Source organism: Girardinichthys multiradiatus, chromosome 4 (genome assembly GCF_021462225.1).
Source record: "Girardinichthys multiradiatus isolate DD_20200921_A chromosome 4, DD_fGirMul_XY1, whole genome shotgun sequence".
Taxonomy (NCBI): domain Eukaryota; kingdom Metazoa; phylum Chordata; class Actinopteri; order Cyprinodontiformes; family Goodeidae; genus Girardinichthys; species Girardinichthys multiradiatus.
In genome coordinates this window covers 1,147,400-1,169,399 of record NC_061797.1, presented here as the reverse complement: position 1 = coordinate 1,169,399, position 22,000 = coordinate 1,147,400, and the positions used below count along the sequence as shown (strand labels likewise).

The 22,000-nt window shown below is 46.1% G+C and overlaps 1 protein-coding gene across 5 annotated transcripts in view; it reads right to left on the bottom strand.

Moving 5' to 3' along the window:
* efl1 (elongation factor like GTPase 1) overlaps positions 1–22,000 on the bottom strand; it is a 90,717-nt gene that overhangs the window by 22,477 nt on the left and 46,240 nt on the right. For all 5 annotated transcript variants that reach the window (XM_047362890.1, XM_047362886.1, XM_047362885.1 and 2 more), the window contains exons 14-15: positions 16,582–16,736; positions 10,461–10,596 (exon numbers count right to left, since the gene is read on the bottom strand). In XM_047362890.1, the coding sequence (XP_047218846.1) occupies positions 10,461–10,596; positions 16,582–16,736 (291 nt within the window). The remainder of the gene's footprint in view (positions 1–10,460; positions 10,597–16,581; positions 16,737–22,000) is intronic.

Below are 22,000 nucleotides of genomic sequence, written 5' to 3'. Positions count from 1 at the left end.
CAAAATATCAAATTAATATTATAAAATATCTTCAAAAAGTAGTTGTCCTCTGCAGTCATGTCACTGGTGTTACCATGCGTCAAAAGTCTTTTAGAAAAAGAAACTGATGACATCACTTGACTTTCTCTGACCTCTTTCCTGAAGATCTATGAAGAACTGCCATTGAACAAACACTGTCTATTTTCAGTTTTCAGAAATATTAACATTTATCTCATGATTTCAAATGAAGCTTTTAGTTGACGTCACTGGTGTGACCAACTTTATTGGCAGGGAATTGCAAACAAATTCAATGCAAATTTATTAAACTACATAATTTAGTGAATATATAATGATTGACAACATGTGGTTTCATGCTCTGTAGCAGCCATTTTGTAAAATGCATTTTTCATGAAAACTATCATTGGTGCTACCGTCACTGGTGTTACCTTCGTTCTGGGTAACACCAGTGACAAACAGTAACAGCAGCTACTCCAGATGTGTGGATACATTTTATTCAATGGTGTTTATTTAGTTTTTTTTTTACTTTTTAGCATGAAATAAAAATAATTAATTAGTATAATTGCTGTTAATCCTTCTTTGGTCAGGTATGGCTAAATTGAGTGCTGCTGAGAAGCAGCGTCTTTATAGACAGCTGAGGGATGCTGAACCTGAACGAAGAGCAGAGTATTTAAAGAAAAGGAAGCAGGGCCACACCTGAGACACTGAAACAAAGAAGAGAAAGAGAATACGTGATTTAAGTGAAAGGGAAAAAAGGGCAGAATGAAAGGCTGCTCATCAGCAGGTGACCCTTCAGACCGGAGTGCTTCACCTGGCAAACCAAGCCCCTACGCATTTTTGTACAATCTCTCCCAGCAGAAGGCATGACCCTGCAGCTGTATGGGCTCATTTGGACCCTATTCTTCAGTTCCTGGCAAAGGACCACACTAAAGTCCAAAACCTTCACTTTATTAGTGATGGACCTGCCACACAATACAAAAACCACTCAAACTTTCACATCATATCCACTGAACCACACCAAGGAGGTTTCTCAGTCGTGACATGAAACTTCTTCGAGGCAAGTCATGGAAAGGGTGCACCAGATGGAGTAAGGGCCACACTGAAGAGAACGGCTGACATATTGGTTCGTCAAGGGAAAGATATCCCAGATGCACAGACCTTTTTCCAGCTGTTAAAAGATACAAGCAAAGTGAAAATGTTTTATGTGAGTGAGGGAGAGGTTAATAAGAGAGATGAACATTTAAGGCAAGTGCCCCTGTTCACCATTAAAGGCACCATGTAAATGCACGAGGTCCTCAGGGTGTCTCCCAGCATTCTCAAGTACAGGGACATAAGGTGTTTCTGCCGGGCTGCTGAGGGTGTGTTTGATTGTCCATGCCACAGTCTATAGTAGGTTGCTCTTCTAGCAATGGAGGCAACTGATCAAACAGAGAGGAAATTTAGACCAAATGCCATGGAAGACCATCACATTGGACAGTGGTGTGTTGTACATTATGATGATGAACCATACTCTGGCATCATCCTGCAGCTGGAAGAAAACAACATAAAAGTCAAGTGCATGCACCGGAATGGACTTAATAAGTTATTCTGGCCAAGCCCCAGAGATGACGTCAGCTGATACAGCGACCAGATCATGTGCCTGATGTGCCTGATTCCAGAGCCCCGGGCAGTCAATAAGCGTTCAGTGCAGATTGAGCAGCGGTTCTGGGAGTTCATCATGGGGAAGCTGGACAAGTGAACAATTGAATCTTAATCTTAACTTTTTGTTAATTGACTTCATGTGTTCTTAAACTGTTCAAGAACCTTTATGATGTAAAAGTTTATTTGTTTTAAAATGAGAATATTTGGTCTTGTCACTGGTGTTTCATTGTGTCACTGTGAGTTTTTTCTGTCATGTTCAGAAAATGTGTTATATTTCACATGATAATTTTACATCCATAAATTTTGTTTCATTCATAAGTTAAAGTTTTAAAGAGTGCATCATTCATTGTATAAGATTTTTCAAATATTTTCATTGTTGTAGCAAATACATGGTAGAGCAAATAAATTAAAATTATTCAATCACACTTTCAACAAACCTTAATACATTTTAAAATACAGTCTTCTGGTTGCATTGCATTGTCACAATTCCTGTCTGACTCCGACTACATGTGCTGACGAGATTGAGACAAAATGTCTTATAAAAGCCTTAAATATTATGAAAAAACGTGTGGTAACACCAGTGACAAAAAAGTCAGTTCACGTGGTAGTTATATAAATGTACCAAAAAAAAAAATAATTTAATTAAGCTTTCATTTATGTGCATTCATAAAGTCAATGACTTATGTAAAAATGTACTCCAAGTTCAAATGTTAGAAAAAGAAAAAAAAATTAAGAGATCTTGCCATTTAAAAAGTGGATGTTTCTGTAGAATGAGCCAAAAGCATTATTATCGAGTGCCAAAGATTGTCGTTCATAAAGGTGAAAGATGTAAAAAAGTGGATTACAAATCTACGTCTGCGGTCGGGAGGAGCAGAGTCTGCTTATGTGCGTGTCTGTAGCGCCCACTTCGTCAGCGGTAAGTAGCAGTCCAACTTCTTTTTTTTTGGTTCTTTTTACCATTAGTTTGTCGTGAAATGCCTATTCACGTAGTAATGATTGTTAAGCTACCGTAAGTCTAATACGAATTCTATCGGGACATTTTAGGCTGCCCTAGCTCTAGGGTGACATTGAGTCGGTAGACTGGGCTCCAACAGTCAACCTTGGTCACCAACAATCTATGCCCAGATCAGAGGCATCTCTTCAACGAGTTCAGAGAATGAAGCTAAAGGGAGAACAACAAAGAAAGTCGGAATGTGCTGAGGCTATGTTGGATCTGTCAGCTGAGCACCCACGTATGAACCCTGAGGAGCCTGGTACTGGTCCGACAGTCCCACAATCAGAGGTGGTCTGCAGAAACGGGACATTAAATGATCAAGGTAAGATGTGTAACAACCATCATTATGAAACATTTCAAATGCGATCGTATATGAAAAAAATATCATATTGTATATGATATTGTATGTGAGCTATGTACATCTATGCGCTTGGAGGGTTAGATAGTGTATAAAAATAAGAATTTCTAACATAATATCATTTCAATTTGAATATACAGGGGTTGGACAATGAACCTGAAACACCTGGTTTTAGACCACAATAATTTATTAGTATGGTGTAGGGCCTCCTTTTGCGGCCAATACAGCGTCAATTCGTCTTGGAAATGACATATACAAGTCCTGCACAGTGGTCAGAGGGATTTTAAGCCATTCTTCTTGCAGGATAGTGGCCAGGTCACTACGTGATACTGGTGGAGGAAAACGTTTCCTGACTAGCTCCTCCAAAACACCCCAAAGTGGCTCAATAATATTTAGATCTGGTGACTGTGCAGGCCATGGGAGATGTTCAACTTCACTTTCATGTTCATCAAACCAATCTTTCACCAGTCTTGCTGTGTGTATTGGTGCACCGCCTTCAGGATACAATGTTTGAACCATTGGATGCACATGGTCCTGAAGAATGGTTCGGTAGTCCTTGGCAGTGACGCGCCCATCTAGCACAAGTATTGGGCCAAGGGAATGCCATGATATGGCAGCCCAAACCATCACTGATCCACCCCCATGCTTCACTCTGGGCATGCAACAGACTGGGTGGTACGCTTCTTTGGGGCTTCTCCACACCGTAACTCTCCTGGATGTGGGGAAAACGGTAAAGGTGGACTCATCAGAGAACAATACATGTTTCACATTGTCCATAGCCCAAGATTTGCGCTCCTTGCACCATTGAAACCGACGTTTGGCATTGGCATGAGTGACCAAAGGTTTAGCTATAGCAGGCCGGCCGTGTATATTGACCCTGTGGAGCTCCCGACGGACAGTTCTGGTGGAGTTGAGGTGCACATTTAATTCTGCCATGATTTGGGCAGCCATGGTTTTATGTTTTTTGGATACAATCCGGGTTAGCACCCGAACATCCCTTTCAGACAGCTTCCTCTTGCGTCCACAGTTAATCCTGTTGGATGTGGTTCGTCCTTCTTGGTGGTATGCTGACATTACCCTGGATACTGTGGCTCTTGATACATCACAAAGACTTGCTGTCTTGGTCACAGATGCACCAGCAAGACGTGCACCAACAATTTGTCCTCTTTTGAACTCTGGTATGTAATCTATAATGTTGTGTGCATTTCAATATTTTGAGCAAAACTGTCCTCTTACCCTGCTAATTGAACCTTCACACTCTGCTCTTACTGGTGCAATGTGCAATCAATGAAGACTGGCTACCAGGCTGGTCCAATTTAGCCATGAAACCTCCCACACTAAAATGACAGGTGTTTCGGTTTCATTGTCCAACCCCTGTATTTTACAAAAGATTATGAATACCCATCCGTGGAAATGAATACATAATGAAACAGAAATTGAATTTTGTGTACATCCTGTATAATTGGACCAGAAGGTTTGCATGTTTGTAAAAAAGATTTTTTTTAAAATGGGGACACAACAAATCACATAATTCATATTCGCTAAGTTATTATCCTCCCCACTGCTATATTACAGGCTACACAGATGCCGGATGCCAGACTGAATTAACAATGGATGACATTGAAAAGATGGAGGATGTTCTGCGACAGAACACAACAGAGGTGGCAGATCTTCGAACCAAGGCACTGGAGACAGAAAAAAACGAAGACTAGACAAAGTTTTACACGGGGCAACCCAATTTCTTAGTTTTGCTTTAGATTTTTGAGCTGTGCGAGCCCTACATCACCTGTGGTCCTATGTCTGTGCTGTCTAAATTTGAACAGTTCATTTTAGTTTTGATGAGGCTCAGACTACATCTTCCGCTCAAAGATTTGGCTTTTAGGTTTAAGATCTCTGTGCCCACTGCTTCTAGAGTTTGGCATAAAGTAATCGACATACTTCATCAGAGATTGGAATTTCAAATTGAGTGGCCAGAGCGACATGTACTTCAAACCAGAATGCTAATGGCATTTAGACAGGCATTTGGACATAGAGTTGCTGTGATAGTCGACTGTTTTGAAGTTTTCATTGTGAGGCTATCTAATCACCATACTGTTAAATTTCTGATTGGTGTTGCACCCTAAGGCTGTCACTTATAATGCATTCTCACTTATTTAGTAAAGTGAGTTAATTAGTGTTGGAAAATATTCATCCTATGCTTATAGGATTGGTATGGCTATGCTTAAGTATGTTTAATAATGTATAAATTTAAAATGTATTGTGTAACTTAGAGGCCTATATTGGTGTGTGTTGGACTTAGATATCATCTGCCCAGTAACTGAAGATATTTTTGGATGTGTCTCTGTAAATCTTCTGCCTAACGACAAGAACATATTTCTGTATGTAAGACTTACTTTTGCCCAGTGACAAGATATTTTTATATGCAAGACTTCTGCCCAGTGACAACATTTATTTTTATATTTCTACATATGTAAATAAAGGTCAAAAGTAGAAAAACAGAAAGTGTCGAAAAGTCAGCTGAATGGGTGTCAGACAGCTCCAGATATGAAATCAAACAGTCGATTAAAATGTATGTTTTTTCATTTACAAGTATATGTCTGGCTTTTGAATAAAAACTGTTGTTCTGGGGGAAGTAATCAGAAGTCTCGGAAGTTTCAGAGGACGAGACGAGCTTCTCCCTGTACAGGCATCTAAAGACTGCGCAGCCTCCGTGTTCTTTTTATTACTTTGTTTTTATTAGTAACAGTATAGGATGTCTTAGCATTACCAAACAAACGAACACATAGGAGTTTAGGGGTAACTCCAACATTTTTGGTGACCCCGACGTGATTTGGGAAAAGCGAGGACTTTCGGCTTAATCAGAACTCCACCAAAAGACTCTGACATCGGGGTACCCCCTCACTTTCACAAGGTAAGGCAGAAACCTGTTTAAACAAACTCTGCATTTTGGCATTGTCGATAGGCCTAAATTCTTGGTGTCAAATGTCTGAGTAAGTGAAATGTTCTGCTAAATTTAAAATGTGTAGACCAGTATGTTAAGATAATATAAAACAGGTCAAGTAAAGTACGTGAGAAAATTCTGTTTGATTTAATTGGGTTTGAGTCCCATAGTTGAAAGATACTACAAATTCTGTTTGATTTAACTGGGTTTGAGTCCCGTAGTTGAAAGATACTACAAATTCTGTTTGATTTAACTGGGTTTGAGTCCCGTAGTTGGAAGATACTACAAATTCTGTTTCCTGAGTTTGGCAACTCAACATGTTTTCTGACGAGAATACATGATTTAGCTGGGTTAGAGTCCCTTAGCGTGGGAAACTATAAAGAACAGAAGGTTAGAGTCCTTCTGCGGGGTTCGAGTCCCCATAAACCAGTTAAAGAAGGTTACAGTCCTTAAAATAGGGTTAAAGTCCCTAGATTGTGCATTGTATTCTGGAGTCAGAAAGCTAAGACCGGGCAAAAAACACAAAGGTTTCAATGCTGTGTTTTATTTGAGTTCTGTCTCAATAAAACCAGATTACAGATGTGGTAAAACTTTAAAACACATAGTCAAAAGTCCCGTGAAGCTATGAGCAGGCTGTGAGCCTGTGAGATCAGTAACAGTCAGGGTGTGAGTGTGAGTTATAAATAACATTTGTAACAAGACCAGCATAACCTATGAGCTGAATAGGATAATTCAGCAAGACTAGTTAGAAACTGGAGTGCATTTAGTGCACTCCAATAATAGATAGAAGTTGCATAAAACATAAATACATTTTCCTTGGTAAATCAAACCTTTAAAATGAGAATGGAAAAAATTGGGTTATTTTTGAAGGTAAGAAAGATTCTGATTGGACGGTGGTACCACACAAAAATTAAACTAATCTCATGTTTCCTAAAAGACTGCATAGAAAAGGCCTTCAGAACTGTGGAGTTATTTTCCACCACAGTACCAAATTTTTAAGCATGGTTTTTCTTTATTTTAAAACAGATCTGTATTTTTTGTTTGTTTTTGGCTTTTTAGCACAATGTTTGTCTGAAGCTTTTTATGAACTGGGTTAGGAGCAAATATGATCTGAGGTAAATTAGGAGCTGTGAACTAGTGATTTTAAATCTGATTATTGTCTAAGCAGAAATAATACACCAACAGGTCTGGGGATATTCAGCCAATCCTTCAAGAGAGCTAACATCATTGTTCAATGCAGTAGTACTCAACCTGTGGTTCCTGGACTCCTGAAGCCCGCAAGCCGTAGATTTTGGGTCCATAAAATTATAATATTTAATTAAAGGTAGACCGATTACCTATTAAAATAGATCTAAGCCAATGAGGGTTTTCCAGTCATTTGGTGGCTTTGAAATGCAATAATACTCAAGATTTCTACTCTGGGGAACACAGATTGGGGTTGAAGAGTTTTGTTTTGGAACCAAGGTTAGGATTTTTATAACAGCATCAAGACAAATAAAATCCTTCATTTTAGGAAAAGAAAAGAAATAAAGGCTCTCTCAATACTAAAGAGGATGGTTGGCTCAGACTCAAGTCTCCTTGTTTGATTTCTTAGGGCTTAAAGGTTGAAAGAATACATAGGATTACAAAGGTACACAGGGTAATTTCAGATTACTAAAGCATAAAATATTGGAACATTTATCGGCATTTGGATTGCACCCTTCTTATGAAGGGAGACCAGAGGGTGTGTTCCAACTACAGGGGGATCACACTCCTCAGCCTCCCTGGTAAGGCCTACGCCAGGGTATTGGAGAGGAGAGTCCGACCGATAGTCGAACCTCGGCTTCAGAAGGAGCAGTGTGGTTTTCGCCCCGGCCGTGGAACACTGGACCAGCTCTATACCCTCTACAGGGTGCTCGAGGGTTCATGGGAGTTTTCCCAACCGGATCACATGTGTTTTGTGGACCTGGAGAAGGCATTCGACTGTGTCCCTCGTGATGCCCTGTGGGGGTGCTCCAGGAATATGGAATCGGGGGCCCTTTATTAGGGGCCATCCGGTCCCTGTACGAGCGGAGCAGGAGTTTGGTCTGCTTTGCCGGCACTAAGTCGGACCTGTTCCCGGTGCATGTTGGACTCCGGCAGGGCTGCCCTTTGTCACCGGTCCTGTTCATAACTTTTATGGACAGGATTTCTAGACGCAGCCAAGGGCCGGAGGGGGTCTGGTTTGGGGACCAGTGGATTTCGTCTTTTCTTTTTGCGGATGACGTGGTCCTGCTGGCCCCCTCTAGGCAAGACCTACACTATGCGCTGTGGCGGTTCGCAGCCGAGTGTGAAGCGGCTGGGATGAGGATCAGCTCCTCCAAGTCCGAGGCCATGGTACTCGACCGGAAAAGGGTGGCTTGTCCTCTTCAGGTTGGAGGGGAGTTCCCGCCTCATGTGGAGGAGTTTAAGTATCTCGGGGTCTTGTTCACGAGTGAGGGAAGAATGGAGCGGGAGATTGACAGACAGATCGGTGCGGCTGCCACAGTAATGGGGGCGCTGTGCCGGTCCGTTGTGGTGAAGAGAGAGCTGAGCCAAAAAGCAAAGCTCTCAATTTACCGGTCGGTCTACGTTCCTACCCTCACTTATGGCCATAAACTTTGGGTCATGACCGAAAGAACGAGATCCCGGATACAAGCGGCTGAAATGAGCTTCCTCCGTAGGGTGGCCAGGCACTCCCTTAGAGATAGGGTGAGGAGCTCGGCCATCCGGGAGGGGCTCGGAGTAGAGCCGCTGCTCCTCCACATCGAGAGGAGCCAGTTGAGGTGGCTCGGGCATCTATACCGGATGCCTCCTGAACGCCTTCCTCGGGAGGTGTTCCAGGCACGTCCCACCGGGAGGAGGCCCAGGGGACGGCCCAGGACACGCTGGAGGGACTATGTCTCTTGGCTGGCCTGGGAACGCCTTGGGCTCCCCCTGGAGGAACTGGAGGAGGTGTCTGGAGAGAGGGACGTCTGGGCGTCTCTGCTGAGTCTGCTGCCCCCGCGACCCGGTCCCGGATAAGCGGAAGACGACGAGTACGAGTCATTAAGATTTCAAAAGGGGGAAATTGTTGGAAAATATTCATGCTATGCTTATAGAATTGGTATGGCTATGCTTAAGTATGTTTAATAATGTGTGAAATAAAATGTATTGTGTAACTTAGAGGCCTCCAAACAGGCTTATATTGGTGTGTGTTGGACTTAGATATCATCTGCACAGTAACTGAAGATATTTCTGGATGTGTCTCTGTAAATCTTCTGCCTAACGACAAGAACATATTTCTGTATGTAAGACTTACTTTTACCCAGTGGCAACAAGATATTTTCATATGCAAGACTTCTGCCCAGTGACAACAGATATTTTTATATTTCTACATATGTAAATAAAGGTCAAAAGTAGAAAAACAGGAAGTGTCGAAAAGTCAGCTGAATGGGTGTCAGACAGCTCCAGATATGAAATCAGACAGTCGATTAAAATGTATGTTTTTTCATGTACAAGTATACGCCTGGCTTTTGAATAAAAACTGCTGTTCTGGGGGAAGTAATCAGAAGTTTCGGAAGTTTCAGAGGACGAGACGAGCTTCTCCCTGTACAGGCATCTAAAGACTGCGCAGCCTCCATGTTCTTTTTATTACTTTGTTTTTATTAGTAACAGTATAGGATGTCTTAGCTTTACCAAACAAATGAACACGTAGGAGTTTAGGGAAAACTCTAACATTAGTTAATTTTAAAAAGGGTGGTAGCAGTCAAACCTTCCCCCTGTTATTTCTGTGCAACACCCTTCTGGTGCTACACGAGGGTGCATACCTACAGGGAGTTTCTGAGTAAATATTTAAAATAGAACTGGTTGGACTTCTTCTTAAGTGACATTAAGGATATCTCAAGACGGTACCCTACTTGCGTGATTAACTTTTTAAAATCAGCGAGGCATAGGACCAACAGCCCCCAGGCTAAAGAGGCATTAAGTGAGACACAGTGCACCAAGTACCCCCCGTCTTAGCCATGCCACCACCCCCAGTTGCACGGGTCAAGCCCGGAACCAGTCCAGGGTCTGTACCAACCCCCCGGCAGCAAGACCACCCAGAACTCGGAGGGTCCAAGCTAGCAAAGGCACATTTCATCCACCATGGTGAGCCAGCCGGAGAGGTCAAGAGGAAGGGATACCTACCTAGTCCAGCCTTGAAGTAACAAATGCAAGGACAAGTTTTTCAGCGTCACTCCTGGACAGGATATTTCTAATTTTGGCAATGTTCCAGAGATGAAAGAAGGAAATCCTAGATTTCCTAGAAATCCCGTGAAAACGGGTTGGTGGTGACCTGTGGGCTGGGATCTAGGACTATGCTTTCTACGTACCATCACCCAGCCGGCCTGAGGCCCCGGCTGAGCGGGGGAGTGCTTGGCAGACACAAACACTGGTTTAGCACAAGAAGCCCCAACTAAGTGAGAAGATGACTGACTGAAGTTTTTCTAAATACAGGGCTGATAAAAGGCCACATTAAGAATCAAAGAGACATAAAGGGACAGATTTACCCAAGACATTTCCAGCAGGGACTTCTTCTAGCTCCTCCAGCTCTCGGCCCATAAGCAGGTAAAGGTTTTCCAAGGTACAACAGGACAGATGGGGTACTTGCGGACCACAGTCTGATGCACTGCATCCCTCTGGCAGCTAGTATGAAGATACAAAAGTATGACAACAACCGGTAGCAGCTGATTAATATCTCAAAAACTCAAGAAATACCTGTTTACAATTAATACAATACAACATCCTTCATACAGTATACTGTACAGGTCAACAGATGTTCAGGATGGGTTTTGCACCGTCTAATACTTGCTTACACAGCACAGGCAATATACCTGACAATTACATCAACGTACTATGGTTATGTACACCTGTTCAGAGGTTCTGGCGCCTGATATGTGAAGACTTATCAAAGTGTCTGGGATGTAATATTTCACCTTCCCCCTCAGTTTGCTTGTTGGGCAACTTAGACGATGTCACCAGAGACTGCCTTATGTATCGCTAAGAAAACTATCCTCATGAATTGGAAAAATAAAAACATTCTTAAAATTAACCAGTACAGAAACCTTCTGTTGAATTATATAAGTCTTGAGACAGCCTCTGCCTCCACATCAGATCAATCTCTCTGGGCTCCTTTAAATGGCTCAATCACGGGGGTGGGGCACCTTTGGCTTGGTCCTCTGGGGCATTGTGGTGGATGCGGGGGGGGTGTCTGGGTTTGGGGCATTGGGGGTGTCCCTGGGCTGGGGTCGCTGGTGCCGGGGGCTGTGGCACCAACCGGGGTGGGGCTTTGGTGGCTCTCAGGGGCGACATGTGATGTTTTTGGGGAGCCTCTGCTGGCGGACATAGGTTACTGGCTTGGTGGCCGGGCTGCTCCTGGGCGGGTCTGGGATGGGCTTGGGGGCCTTGGGTCTGGACGGGTATGTCATCTGGGTTTTGGGCCGGTGGATGCTGTGGCACCCTGCACCAGCCCGGGGTCCTTTGGTGCATCGGTGGGCGTAGGGGCCTCCTAAAATGGCGGGTAGGTACCATCTCTTGCAGGTGCTCTCTCCTTCAAGGAGTGCACTCTGCTGGCGGGGCGGAGGATCTGTGGGAGGGGGTGGGGCAAAGTCAACCTGGGTGTCTAATGTCTTATGTGTTCTGGGAGGTCTTCAAATGTTGGGGTGGGTGTAGGTTTTCTTCTGGGGTGAAGGTGGGTGGTTGGCCTTGGGTGGGGATTGGCATCATTTGGACATGGGAGGTTCCTGTTCGGATTCTGGTTCCTTGTCTGGGTTCCGGTCCCTGACGCCGGTCCCAGTTCTGTCTGGGGGAGGGGGGTCGGAGGGGTCTGCATGGTTTGGGCGGGTGGGCTGGCCGGGGTTGAGTGGTCTTGACTTCTTGGTGGGTTTTGGCTCTGTGGGCTCTGCCTTATGTTGGCTTCGGTGTGGGATTTCTTATGGTAGGGATATGGGTGTCAGGCATGTTCTTGGACCTGGATGCTGTGGGTCTTCTCACGAGGGTGCACCTTCGCAGGGGGCTTTGTTTTTGGAGGGCTGGTTGGGGCGCATTTGCATGGTGTGGGCTTTGTGCACGGCTTTTGCTTTGGGTGCTCATTGCTGCGTTCTGTCCTCCGCTGTATGGCGTGCTGGGGCGGTGGTCCTATGCATGGTGGCTCTGGCCTACGTGTGTGGGTGCTGCAGGGCGGGCGTCCCTGGGCTATGCTGATGCATCGTGCTTCTCGGCCTTTTACTGAGGTGGGGTTTGCTTGGGGTTGGTGATCTTCACCATGCCCCTACCAATGTATGGAAGGATGTGTGGTGTTGCTGTGCCCTTGGCTCGGGGGGAACCGCGGCTTGGATTGGCTCTGTCATTTTTGCTTGGTTGGCATGGATGTTGGTGGTTGTGCGTCTCAGGGGGAGTGCGGCCTCTTTGCTGTGCATGCTGTGGCCTTTCTGTGAACCTTTCTGCTTGCTGGGCTGGTGTCTTTTCCTTGGACAGAATGGTGGATGGGGTGGCGTATCGCGGGGTCTGCTTGACTGCCTGGCTGGCCCTGGGGGTCTCGGTTCGTTTGTCTATGGGGGTTGCATGTGCCTATGCTGGCCCAGAGCTTGCATTTGGGTGGGCCTGCCATTGTGGGTCAGGTGTTTCCTGTTGGCGGCCTCGGTGTTGGAACGTGTTTTGTTGCCCCGCTTGCCTGGTTATGGCTGCAGTCCAGTACCAGGCATCAGGGACTGAGCTGTGCTGGGCCGGCTGGTCTGCTCTTTTTTCTGTACTGGGACCCACTCTTGGCCGTTGCTGCTCACGCTTCCGGATGGCTCCTTTTTGTTGGGGGTCGGTGGCTCCTTTCGGTGGGGGACTGGGTGTCGGGGCTAGGGATCGGCGTTTGGGTGGTTCTGGGGGGGAGGGGCTGGGGGTCTTGGTCCCGGTTTTCAGTTGGTTCTCGAGGGGCCTGGTCCCTGTTCCTAGCCTTTCGCCCAATGGATGTACCTATGCCTCTTTGCTGGAACTCAGCAAATGGGGGTACCTATTGGGGTTAGCCTGGGGAGCTGGCTCCCTGGGAGAGCATTTTGCCACCCAGTCCTTCCCTCCCCATCCCCGGACACCTCCCTCCATCACACTACCACTCATGTAGGGGATTGGGGTGCAGGTGCGTCATTAGAGTGCAGGAAAGGGTTTTCCATCTCTGCAGTCCCATGGCAGCCTGTGCCCCAATTTCATTGTACAACCGACAGTCATTTATAACAGTTTCACAGCATTCACATGTAGGGCCTTGGGTGTGAGCGTGGTCAATGGCATCAAGAGGGAGTTTATTTTATTACTCTAACCTCTAGTGCCTGCGCTCCCCTCTAAGCCGGGAGAGGGAGCGGGCCTTCTGGGCGGGATCTGGGCTGGGGTTCAGGTCTTGGGGATTGTCTTGTGCTGGCTTTTCGGCCCTCTCGGGATCGTTTGGATTGCCTTGGATCTCGGTCCCTGGCTTCAGTGCCCGGTACATTGGTTGGGGGGGTGCCAGGCTCTGACGAGGGGGTCTTGGCCAGGCGGTGTGCGGTGTTGATTGAGATATGGCTTCGATTTGGTGGAGGGGCTGGCCAGCCTGCTTAGTGCGTCGAGGTGTGCCGTACGAGAGGGTAGGTGGCCGGCATCCTGGGGCACCTCCAGGGTTTGGGTGTGGGGTTGACGGAGTGCCCGGTCCTTGGCGTGCTGTGGTGGCCTTCCTCCAATGCTTCCTTCTGTGGCTGTGGGGGTCGTTGGGGACTGGGGGCGGGGGGCCGGGTCCAGGCTGGGATCGCTCAGGTTTAAGCACGAGCCCGAGCTAGCCCGGACCAGGTTCAGGTGCTGGGGCAGTCTGCCTGTCTCCACCACCAGGGGGAAGGGGACCACCTCCTGGGTCCAGGGGCTGGTTGTCCCTATGGGGTATTGGCACCTGGACCTGGGAGTATAGAGTATGTATGGGGAGTATGAGTGAGTAAGTGAGTGTATGACGTCCATTGTTGTTTGTCTTTACGTTGGGTGCATGGGTGTGAGTGCTTTTATGTTTACGCATGAGGGTGGGGATATGTGATTGTGACTGTGTTTGCCTGTTTTTTGTGTCAGGTTGAGTCTTGGGCTGCTCCCTCTCCTGGATCAGTTTAGGCCCCCCATCAAATGTGGGCCTATTCCCTCCCTGCCACACTACCTGCTGGTGGTTGGTGTCTCTGCCCACTGGTGTACTTGTGGTTCTCGGTATCTGGGGCTGGGTGCTTTGGTTGGGTGGGCTCACTCCCGGTGGCTGCTTGCCCGGGCATGGACCCTGGGCTCTGTCGGGCCTATGCTTAGGGAGTGATATGTCCCAGGGTCTAGGGGTCTCTGGGTCCATGGCTGGATCTGCTCGGGCGTAGATGGCTGCAGCTCCCTGGGCTGAGTGCAGAACACTGTGGCTGCTGGGTGGTTCCCCAAGGACTCTCCCCAGCTCTTCTCTGGGGGGGTTGCGGTAATCCCGGTGGTGGTTCTCCTAGGGTTCCTGTGCTCTGGGGGGCCTTTGGATGTCTGTGGCTTGGATCTCCTCCGTATATGTCCCGGGTCCAGGGGGGCAGGTCTGTGGCTCCTCACACTCACTATTGCATATTCTTGTGGAGAAATCTTGTATACACAAGCGCGCTCACACTCAGACCCACAGGCGTTTAGATTCAGGTGTTAACAGATACATAAATGTTCTATATTGAGCCACATTTAAGACTAAATACATCTTGCATTGATAAGTACTGTGCGCTTTTCGGTAAAAAAGCTGATAATATGAACATTTCTGCAAGTGTAGAAGCAAGCAGGGTGTAACCTTGTATTCTCTTCATTCTTCTTTCTTTCCTCCATTCTGTTCTCCTTCTCTCCCCTTTTCCTTTTTGCCCACCCTTTTTCTCTTCCGTGCTTCTTTTTATTTCCTTTTCATTTCTGTCTCCGTGTCCATAACAACAAAAATAACTGGGAAAAGAAATTTATAAATACAACCCCAAATCCCTGATGACTTAAAAAGGAGGTGCTGTGGATGCAGAGTAGGAGCAAAGAGAAGAGAGAGAAGGAGGAAGTTCAAACCATCTCTTCCATCAATTCTGATGGGCAATGAGAGATCATTGGGAAACAAGTTGGATGAACTCTACAAAGGACCCAGCCAGTGTATTACGAAAGCAGTATTATGTGTTTCACTGAGATATGGCTGCAGGGTCATATCCCTGACTCCAGTGTCTCTCTGCAAGGCTTTCTGACCATATTAGCAGACAGAGATTTAAAGAGGAGCGGCAAATGCAAAGGAGGTGGACTAGTAAACAACAGATGGTGTAATCCAGGAGATGATGTTGTGAAGTGTCATCTCTGCAGTCCAGATATTGAGCTGTTAGCAGTAAGTTTTCGTCCATATTATTTATCCAGAGAGTTCACCAGTGTTATTTTGGCTACAGTATACTTTCCACCTTTAGCTGTTGCCAACACTGCATGTGATGTCATCAGCTCAGTTGTTGCTAAGCTACAGACACAACACCGCAATGTGTTTTTTTAATGCAATATCTGGTGATTTTAACCATGCTTCACTCTCTGCTACACTTCCAACATTTTAACAGTTTATCAGCTGCTCTACCAGAGAAAACAAAACATTGGAACTCCAGCAAACCAGTATTAGATGTGTGGTCAGGGCTGAAGAAGATCACAGGCTTCAAGCAGAAGGTAGATCAAACCGATGGATGTCTGGACAGAGCCAATGAACTAAACACATTCTTTAATGGGTTCAGTTCAGAAACAAGCTCAGCATCCTTCTGTCTTGCTCACAGCCAAACAAACATTCAACCCTCCTTTGACTCGGAGCTCTCCTGTAACACCTCAAGTATCTTATCATCCCACTCAGCCATGGACCCTTTTGCTTCTACATGTTTGCCTTCAACCATAGTAGATGCTGATGCTCCCTTTGCCTCCTCCTTCCACCTGTGTGTCTCAAGAAGTCAGGTGAAGAGACAACTGGAATTAGGCTGCAATTCCAGATGGTGTCACCCCTAGAGCTCTAAAGGCCTGTGCAGAGCAGCTCTGTGGGATTCTGAAGCACCTTTTCATCCTTAGCCTGGCCCAGAAGAAGGTTCCAGTGGTGTGGAGGACCTCCTGTCTTGTTCCGGTACCAAAGAAAACTCATCCATCAGTCCTCAATGCTTATAGACTATTGCCCTAACATCCCACATCATGAATGTCCTAGAGAGACTCATGTTGGCCCACCTGAGTAAGCAAACAATAAATTAAGGGGATCCCTTCAGTTTCCTTATCACTGTGGAGTTGAAGTTGAAGATGCCAACATACACCTGCTTCAACAAACCCAGAGTCATCTGGATAAAGCCAGCAGTATTGTGAGGATCATGTTCTTTGATTTCTCCAGTGCATTTAACACAATTCAACCTGATTTGCTTTGTCAGAAACTGTCAGAAGCTGGTGAACACAGCTCTGTGTGGGGTACTGACCTACCTCACGAGCCACTTAAATAATTCAATATGGTAAAACCAGTCAAATTCTTTTTGACAGCTGTACCAACTTTGATGTCGCATATTCCTGTTGCATCAAATCTTGCTATATCATGCTTTTTATTTCTTTTTCAGACAAACAGACAGATGTAAACCAGGTAGTACAAAGTTTAAGAGAACTGTGGTTTACCAAGCTCAGGCCCTGAGTAGGGTCATACTTTGGTCCCAGAACAAAAACCCTTTGACCTTTCTTGACCATCCCACTGTAGATACGTGCAAATGCCATGAAGACCTGCTTCTGTTCCTCTTCCTCCACTGACTTTAGAGTCAGACTTGTCATCTTAGCTGAAAGTAGAAAACAACAAAAAAAAGTTTTAACCCTGACTGTAGTTACCACTCTTTATTCATTTTTGAAACTTTACTACTGAAGAAAGACCAAGTCTGGCATCTTAATGGAATGCAATTGAAAGTAAATATACAAACCAGGGGAGGTGGGCGTGGTAGGTACAGAAGAACAGGGACAGAAACAATCTCATACATAATACAAAATAGAATTATCAATGGCATAAAATCACAAATAATGCTTTTATGACTCTAGGTTTTGTGTATGTGCGCAGTAGCGCATGCAATTTTCTAACCAGACGTTGTCCAGTACAATCATATTCAATAATTTCATTTACTTCGGTAACTCAATTTACTATGAAAAGCATATTATATAAAATAATTACACAGACTGATGTTTTTTTTAGCCTTTATTTCTGTTATGATGATTAATGAAAATACATTTTAAATTAGAATATTACATCAGACCAATGAATAAACATTTTTAATAAAGAAAGGTGGGCTTTATGAACAGTATGTTTAATACCTTTGTAAAGGTTATTTTCCAAAGGGTATTTTTATCTGACAAATAAACCTCATCGGATTGCAGATTCTAAATGCCTGTAGTTGGAGTAAAGAGAAGGGTAAAAGGCGTATAATACTCGGCACCCAAAAAGAAAACACAAGGAGGGGCACCATGAACCACCAAGGGTCGCAGCATGACCTCAGACACAGCAACAGGATAGGCATACTCCTGACACAGAGGGGAGCCAGAGGTATAGCAAAGGAAAGGTAGTCTGCAGGGAAAGTCATAGTGGGCCATGCCCTTCACCCCCCAGTAGAGACCAAGGTCAAGTCATCAATTTAACAAAAGGAACTTTTATTTAATTTTTTTACTTTAACACTTTTTAAAAGCTGTGAAATAAAAACAAAACTTGCTTTTGCATAGACAAATGCATAACATAACTTAGCTAAAGTGCATTACCAATACATTAATTTTTTCAATAACTGTTTGAAAAAAATACATAAATCAGTGAGAACTAAAATTTAGAAGCTTACACAACATTTCAGCTTTACTTTTGAAACCAAATCCACTCCTCCTTTAAACTAACTACATTTGGAAGGAGTCTTGCAGCTGCAGGCATGTTTAGAGAACAGTCTGTCCCAAGCATGTTAACATTTCCCTCTGTGTTCCATTCACTGTGCGACAGCCTGGCCCCTGCAGAGTGCGACTTAGTACACTTACAATTAATGCAAAGACACCGGATGTCATCAATAAAGTGAGCTGTGACCCCCAAATAGTTATCATTGCTGGCAGAAGTCCGATGATCATCTGTGAGAGCGACGTATGGGGCTTTCACTAGCATACTTTGCTTCATTCCTTTCTGGTTTTCGTACATCATCTCTATTCTGGACATTATGTTTGGCCTTGCAGGTGAATGATAAGTGGAGTCCCGTGACGCCTCCCATTTCAAATTTCTCAGTCCTGCATCCTCAATATTTACAGGGCGAAAATGTTTCGGCATCCAATAAGCAATAGTCTTCGTTATTTCGGTGCTGGTTTGCCTGGACAGCGGCCCACCACTTGCTCCAAAGTGGTGCAAAGTTTTCAATTGGAGACCTCCTCCCTCCAACGTTGCTGCCACACAAGGGACTTTCACCTTCAGGTGATATGTAAGTGATGAACTGCTTCAATAGCAAATAAATTCACCTTTGCAAAGCACAAAAATTACTTTGGTTTTGTCCAAAGGACCAACTGATAACAAAGGGAAATTGTTCATTTAACAGCGCTTCTTTCTTGTTTTTCCATCGCTACCTTGACTGAGCAAACGGAGGTGAGATACGGCAATGGGGAGGGGGCGTTTTTCAAATTAATTGTTGCATTAATTTATTTTATCCCATAAAAGTAAAAATTTTAGCAGCCCTATTTTTTATCTTAACAGATAACACTATAATGTTTAGACTGGATTGCAAAACTAAAAGTTTACAATTTATGATAACTTTATTCTTTTGTGAACAGGACACAAGATGGCGCCGCAGATGGTCGCCTCGGCGTGTTGGTGCGCATTGTTTTGTTTTGTCTTTTGCTTTAAAACGGTCTTCTGTGATGGTACCCGGAGCTCTCTCACCAGAGAAGAACTCATGAACATCAGGGCTACTACACCAGAGGAGTTATTTCCAACATTTCTACCTACTGCTCTGGAATATTTGGACATTCTGGTCAAAGGTGCGCTCACCTTTGTTCACGCGGTGAAACGCCGGAAGAGAGGGAAACGGGCTGGGGTGCTGGTACGTCTTCGCCAGCGTGGACTACGAACACCGTTACCTGGAATATTTCTCTCTAACGTGCGCTCACTTCCCAACAAAATGGAGGAACTACAACTGTTGTTGGGGAAAAACAGGGACTTTTATTCATCGGCAGTTTTGTGCTTCACGGAGACGTGGCTGTGTGGATTAATACCGGACTCTGCGCTGCAGCTGGCAGGATTCCAGCTCTACAGAGCGGACAGAGACACGGAACTCTCCGGCAAAGCGAAAGGTGGAGGAATCTGTTTTTACCTCAACAGTGGTTGGTGCAACGACGTGACAGTGATTCAACAGCACTGTTCTCCAGACCTGGAATCCTTCATCATAAACTGTAAGTCTTTCTATTCCCCCCGTGAGTTCGCTTCGTTCATCCTGGTCGGTGTTTACATCCCACCGCAAGCTAACGTGCAGGTCGCACAGCGCATGCTCGCCGACCAGATACTGAGTGTGGAGCGGACCAACCCGGACTCCTTAGTAATCGTCGCTGGTGACTTTAACAAAGGTAATCTGACCCACGAACTTCCCAAATACAGACAGTTTATAAAATGTCCGACCAGAGAGGACAACATTCTGGATCACTGTTACACCACCATCAGAGACGCTTATCACGCCGTCCCACGTGCTGCACTGGGCCAATCCGACCACATCATGGTCCACCTGATTCCTGCATACAGGCAGAAACTAAAGCTCTGCAAACCTGTTGTGAGGACGACAAGGAAGTGGAGCAGTGAGGCTGTGGAGAATCTCCAGGCGTGTTTAGGCTGTACAGACTGGGATGTGTTCCGGACTACTACCAACAGTCTGGACGAGTACACAGAGGCTGTGACTTCCTACATCAGCTTCTGTGAGGACAGCTGTGTACCATCATGCACCAGGGTGAGTTACAACAACGACAAACCCTGGTTCACAGCTAAACTCAGAAGGTTAAGACTGGATAAGGAAGAGGCCTTCAGGAGTGGGGACAAAGACATACACAGAGAGGCCAAGTACAAGTTTGGCAAGGCAGTGAAAGAGGCCAAACGACTGTACTCTGAGAAGCTCCAAATCCAGTTCTCAGCCAACGACTCTGCGTCTGTCTGGAAAGGGCTCAAGCAAATCACCAACTACAAGCCGAAAGCCCCCCACTCCATCAACGACCGACGCCTCGCCAACGACCTGAACGAGTTCTACTGCCGCTTTGAAAGACAAAGGGACAGTCCTGCAACCATCTCCCACGACGCCCCCCAACAGCTGCAGCCACAATCCACCACCCCCACCTCCCCAACCTCAAGAGGGGCCTTGGCACCTCCAACCCCCACCAGCCCCCTACCCACGCCGAGGACGGCTCTTTCCATCCAGGAGAGGGACGTCAACAAACTCTTCAGGAGACAGAACCCCCGGAAAGCTGCTGGTCCGGATTCTGTCTCACCAGCCAGCCTGAAGCACTGCGCTGATCAGCTGTCTCCAGTCTTCACAGACATTTTTAACACCTCACTGGAGACATGTCATGTGCCAGCCTGCTTCAAGTCCTCCACCATCGTCCCTGTTCCCAAGAAGCCAAGGACCACAGGGCTTAATGACTTCAGACCCGTCGCCCTGACCTCTGTGGTGATGAAGTCCTTTGAGCGCCTTGTGCTCTCACACCTAAAAGACATCACCGACCCCCTCCTGGACCCCCTGCAGTTTGCCTACAGAGCCAACAGGTCTGTAGATGATGCAGTCAACCTAGCCCTTCACTTCATCCTCCGGCACCTGGACTCCACAGGAACCTATGCCAGGATCCTGTTTGTGGATTTCAGCTCTGCCTTCAACACCATCGTCCCAGCTCTGCTCCAGGAGAAGCTCTCCCAGCTGAGTGTGCCCGACTCCACCTGCAGGTGGATCACTGACTTCCTGTCTGACAGGAAGCAGCGCGTGAGGCTGGGGAAGCACGTCTCTGACTCCCTGACCATCAGCACCGGTTCCCCCCAAGGCTGTGTTCTCTCTCCTCTGCTCTTCTCCCTGTACACCAACAGCTGCACCTCCAGTCACCAGTCTGTCAAGCTTCTGAAGTTTGCGGACGACACCACCCTGATCGGACTCATCTCTGATGGTGACGAGTCCGCGTACAGATGGGAGGTGTACCATCTGTTGGACTGGTGCAGCCAGAACAGCCTTGAGCTCAACGCTCTAAAGACAGTGGAGATGGTTGTGAACTTCAGGCAGAACCCAGCCCCACCTGCCCCCATCACCCTCTGTGACTCCACAATTGACACTGTGGAATCTTTCCGCTTCCTGGGAACCATCATCTCCCAGGATCTCAAGTGGGAGCCAAACATCAGCTCCCTCATCAAGAAAGCCCAGCAGAGGATGTTCTTCCTGCGGCAGCTGAAGAAATTCAACCTGCCAAAGACTATGATGGTGCACTTCTACACAGCCATCATTGAGTCCATCCTCACCTCCTCCATCACCATCTGGTACGCCGCTGCTACAGCCAAGGATAAGGGCAGGCTGCAGCGTGTCATTCGGTCTGCTGAGAAGGTGATTGGCTGCAGTCTACTGTCGCTCCAGGAACTGTACACCTCCAGGACCCTGAAGCGGGCAGGGAAGATTCTGGCTGATCCCTCCCACCCCGGTCACAGACTCTTTGAGACTCTCCCCTCTGGCAGGAGGCTGCGGTCCATCCGGACCAAAACCTCACGCCACAAGAACAGTTTTTTCCCATCTGCCACCAGCCTGGTTAACAAAGCCCGGAAACCACCCTGACATTCCCCCTTTCTCCCACACACCCCCTTTTTTGCTGACAGGACACCTGTAACCTGTAACTCTATGCGTTACATTAACGCTCAGCTTGGACTCCTGCTTACTTGCACTGCTTTACTTGCACAATGATCACCTGCACTGTTGTATTGCTCTTGCATCTTATACTGCTCTATATTTACTCTCACTCACTTAAAACTGTGCACTTATATTTATATTATATTGTAGATATGTTTGTACTGTTTAATTTGTACTGTATTGCA